Consider the following 4,755-nt stretch of genomic DNA (forward strand, 5'->3'; position numbering starts at 1 on the left):
GTTTTTTTGTCTTCAAATCAATAGGAAAACTAAAGATATATGGTTTAGATAGTACAGGACTGAGTTGCACAAACGTCTATTAAAGTTAATAGTCTATTAAAAGTACACTTAAATTTAATAGTCTATTAATTTCGTTGCACAAACGTCAATTAATGTTAATAGTCTATTAACTCACTATTAAATTTAATAGCACGAAGGAGCGCTATTAAATTCTTAATAGTACAATTAAAATGGATAACCTATTAGTGCTTGGATTCCATGTACCGCAAAATCAGCCGAAAAAATACCGAGAAAGGATGCTCACCATCAATGATTTGTCGGACCGTGAGCTTCGGGCAAGGTATCGGTTTGGGAGAGCTGGGTTAGAGTTTATCACGGACATTGTAAGAGCGGATATAGAGCACCCAACAAAAAGAAGCAAGGCACTAAGCCCTGAAATGCAGGTACAAACATTAGTTTTGAATGCATGCTTTCCTTTTTTTTTTAAGTAATATAAGAATTAAATAATCGACTTGCAGTTTATTCCCAGTAAAAGCAATATTTACAATAACGTAAGAAAAGAATGACTTACCATGTATTTGCCATGACTTCTATAAAGTTTACTGGTCACCGCATCACAGAAAGTATGGGATAATCTATATTTAGGGAATAGATTGAATGTATATTGCTTTGCAGTCCACTGATCACAAACTGACAAAGACACGACAAAAGATGCACACATTGAAATCAGTGTAACAAATATTTAACACTCGGCTTAAACTGTTTTTTCCCGATGATGTCAGTATTTTTACAATTTAGATCAGAAACAAATACCATACTAGACTGTTCGAATAATGTCACCCTCTAATGTAGGCTGTACCTCTGACATTCCACATTAAATTTTGTGTAACGCACTGTGTAGTCTCCATGTACTCTGTGTGTTTTGTATGGTTTTCACAAATTCGAAATACAAACGTGTTTTCTACTGTATACCATAGGCTAGCTAGCACTACCAATTACGCCGACACTTTTCTAAACAAACCATTTTCATTCAATAATATTTGTCCTTCTGTGTACAACCGTTTTGCACCAAGAAATCATAAGTGTGACGTCATATAAATTTTTGGAATTTCCCTGTTACTATCATGGCATTCATGTGTATAAATTGTTACAATTGAGAACATTGTTGTTGAAACATTTTTCATCGCGCTTTCATTGTATGAGGGGGTATAGTATGACGGGCCCTGATACCATTATCCCGGGTGTAAAATCACGAAATCCCGTGGTCCCGAATAAAAAATCCTGACGTCCAGAAATTTGAAAAAAATATGCCCGGATCCCGAAATCCCAATTTTATTAAAAACAGCCGATCCCGGAGTCCCAATAAAGGCCCTTATTCTGGTCCACACTGAAGTGAGTCTCATTCGGGTCTAGGCGTGACACGGGATTGCCGATTTGTTGTAAGCGTGACACGTGAATATCAAATTATTGTGTCGTGAATACGGGAAATGAGGTCTTGTGGGACCCGGGAAATGACAAAAAAAATATAATTTCTCACGTACATAGTGTAAGCGGGATACGAGAATCTGACAAAACAGTAAGCGGATCCGGGATCGGAACCATCACAATGAGACTCCCACTTAACCCACATTTTTATTAAAATTTACGCAAATTTATTTGGAATGACAGAGTTATATTATTGGAAAAACTCATAAAATATCGCATATAATTTTGTTATGAATTTATCATAATGTGATGTATGTACATGAAATTATGTATTCCCATCGAACAGGTACTTATTGCCCTGAGATATTATGCAACGGGCAGTTTTATGCAAGTGGTTGGAGACACGGTCGGGGTAGATAAATCAACTGTCAGCCGCTGCATCACTAGAGTTTCCACAGTTCTTGCCTCTAAAGCTGGCGATTTCATTAAATGGCCATCAGAAGACAGAAAGCGTGAAATTAAAAATGTTTTTTATGAAAATGGTGGATTTCCTGGAGTTATAGGATGCATTGATGGCACCCACGCGAGGATACAGGCCCCTGCACAAGATGAACCGTCTTTTGTAAACCGCAAAGGATACCACAGTATAAACGTTCAGGCTATATGTGACCATGAGGGTAAATGTAACACTGAACGAAACCGTACCCAAATTGCACCTATTTTGACAATTTTCATCTACATTTATTTATGATCCAGACAAATGTTTCCGTTATTTTTTTAATTTTCTAGGCAGTATCTATATCGATTAAAAACAATAGGTACGTCAATTTATATATCTATATCAATACTAAATCACTGAATTTTGGTACTTGGTGCAAATTGGGTACTGTGACGTTAGATATGTATATTTAGTAATGACATAATTTATGAGTGATTATACGACATATTGGACCTTTATATACTTAGTCTAGTATTCAAATCGACGAGATTCTAAATCTTTTGACCTATGTATTCCTGAAGACACGTGGGATTCAAACAGACGCGTAGCCCGGGCATACAATTGAATTTTTATAAAAAGTATATTTTAATCTAAATAAAATACAAATCACTTATAAATATAAACTCAGCTCTGTATGGTGTTGGACAGAAACTGTGCATGACAAAAGGGGTAACAAGAGCATAATGATGAAATTATCTGTTTAATTTTGCCATATTTAGCGGAATAAAAAAAATCTTGTTTCACAAGTAGATCAATACAGTCTGGTGGGATAAAAGTTTGTTATATATCAATTATCAATTATCAATTACTTTGTCAAACCTTTTTTGGGGGTTCTCTTCATGGTCCGTGTTTTAACTATGACGATTTCTTAGAGAATCAGAAACACTGATTTATAACTAAATTTTTAAGTGTTGATAGTAGTTTCAGGATAAACTCAATATATGTACGGTAAATATAAAATTATAAAATTATTTTTTCTCGTCACGAAAGAGGAGAAAAGCTCGACAAAGCCTCACTTTTCCTCCTGTTTCTAAAGTACATGCATTTTTTTTTTCATTTTCCGACAACATAAATATATATTGTATTCAAACGTGTTTACGATCAACAACGAAAACGTATTACAATTAATGAAATGCAACCCATTTTTGTTTTCATTCAGGCAATGCGTGATTAACAAATTTGCTTAGTATTCATTTTTTGTCTCGCCTTGACGGAGTCAAAATTCGAGACAAAGGTATGCTGTTTCCGGCGTCGGCAAAGGCGTCATCAATGTATTAGTTTGTGATTAGGTCTTCAAGACTTGTTCATGGTGTACCACTAGTGGTAGGTCAATGATATTTGGTATGCAGTTGTATTAGCATTAGCACATCTATTTACCATGGAGATTATTTTTTTCCCCACCCCCTTAGTCAAGGTTTATTGACTTTGAAACTTTTCATAGTTTATATGTATTAGTTTGTGATTAGGTCAATTTTTGGGAAACCACCAGTGGTAGCTAAATGATATTTGGTATGCAGTTGTGTCCGTGACTGTACGGCATTCAACAATGAGCAAAGCCCAGACCGTAAAAAATGAACGAAAAGCAAATATGTAACATGACACAGTTAACCAATTTATTTCTTTATAAATGTCCACTTAACCAAATGACGCGAGCTAAGGTTATCGTACCATATTGTAAAATGCACATTCATTTCTTTTTGGTAATTGTTGCCTGCTTGGTATTGTAAGTGTATATATAAAAAAAAGTAAATCATGCAGCAGTACTGTTTTACTTTTTTTGTTGTTGGTCATTTTACACAGATACAATAGTTTCTCTTATTTGACGAAGATGAAAAACAATAATACAAGCCTTGTTCTATTCTATGTGAACCCTGTATTCATGTATAGCCTGAGTCATTTTCCTCTGCTTTTTTACTTTAATCCTGTTTTAACTTCTTCTGTGTAAATACGGTATATGATCTTAATGTATTTTATATAAGTCCAGGGAGCAAATATAAGAAAATATACCTTGCAGAATAACATATCCAGCTATTTTTTTTTATAAGCTAAAATAATGATCGGGGACGGGTGCACTTAATTTAAGAATTAACCAACAAAAATCTTTAGCAAACAAAAATTCTTTCAGGGCGTTTCACAAATCTGGTAGCCAGATGGCCAGGCAGTGTGCATGACAGCCACATCTTAAGATGCTCGAAAATTCTGGAACATCTGGAGTTAACGCATAAGCGTGTGGAGGAAGGCATAGTCTTAGGTGATAGCGGTTATGGATGCAAAAGTTTTTTGATGACACCGTTCATGAGACCGACAGAGGATTGCCATGAAAGGTTTAATAGAGCACATACTAAGACCAGATGTTGTATTGAAAGGACATTCGGCTGGTGGAAAAAAAGATTCAACTGTTTACATTCTGGAGTACGTGTTCACCCAGAAAAGGCTTGCACTATGATTATGGCATGTGCAGTGCTCCACAACATTGCTATAAACTTCAAGGAACCAATGGATGATGCTGATGAGGTTGATGATGCGTGTATAGATATACCCTTTAGAGGTCCAGAGGAAGGTCGTACTGTACGTGACCACATTTGCAGAGCATTTTTTGGTTAAACACGCACATGGCGAGTAAAATTCAAATAAAATATCATAAAAAATCATAATCTTTTAGTAAAATTTTGTTGCACAATTGAAACATGTAAATTAACCAATAAACACACACTCTCACACACACACACACACACACACACACTCCAACACGCAAGGTCACATGTAAACGAGCAAATATCTTTTAAAGTTCAAGTCCAAACAAGTCACATACTGAGGAAGCCAATTCATGT

At 35.4% G+C, this 4,755-nt stretch overlaps 1 protein-coding gene across 1 annotated transcript; it reads left to right on the top strand.

Annotated features, from left to right (window-relative positions):
- The first annotated feature begins 230 nt into the window (after nucleotides 1–230).
- Nucleotides 231–4,528, top strand: LOC134718298 (putative nuclease HARBI1). Its single transcript, XM_063580792.1, has 3 exons — nucleotides 231–443; nucleotides 1,772–2,102; nucleotides 4,050–4,528. The coding sequence occupies exons 1-3, from the start codon at nucleotides 231–233 to the stop codon at nucleotides 4,526–4,528; spliced, it is 1,023 nt and encodes a 340-aa protein (XP_063436862.1).
- Nucleotides 4,529–4,755: the final 227 nt, after the last annotated feature.

Source organism: Mytilus trossulus, chromosome 5, assembly GCF_036588685.1.
Source record: "Mytilus trossulus isolate FHL-02 chromosome 5, PNRI_Mtr1.1.1.hap1, whole genome shotgun sequence".
NCBI lineage: Eukaryota > Metazoa > Mollusca > Bivalvia > Mytilida > Mytilidae > Mytilus > Mytilus trossulus.

Bases quoted from the DNA above. Each gene is read 5' to 3' on its own strand.
- LOC134718298 (XM_063580792.1), top strand. From the start codon at position 231: ATGGATAACCTATTAGTGCTTGGATTCCATGTACCGCAAAATCAGCCG. The intron at 444-1,771 runs GTACAAACATTA...CCCATCGAACAG, and splicing joins CACTAAGCCCTGAAATGCAG to GTACTTATTGCCCTGAGATA. The intron at 2,103-4,049 runs GTAAATGTAACA...AAATTCTTTCAG, and splicing joins GGCTATATGTGACCATGAGG to GGCGTTTCACAAATCTGGTA.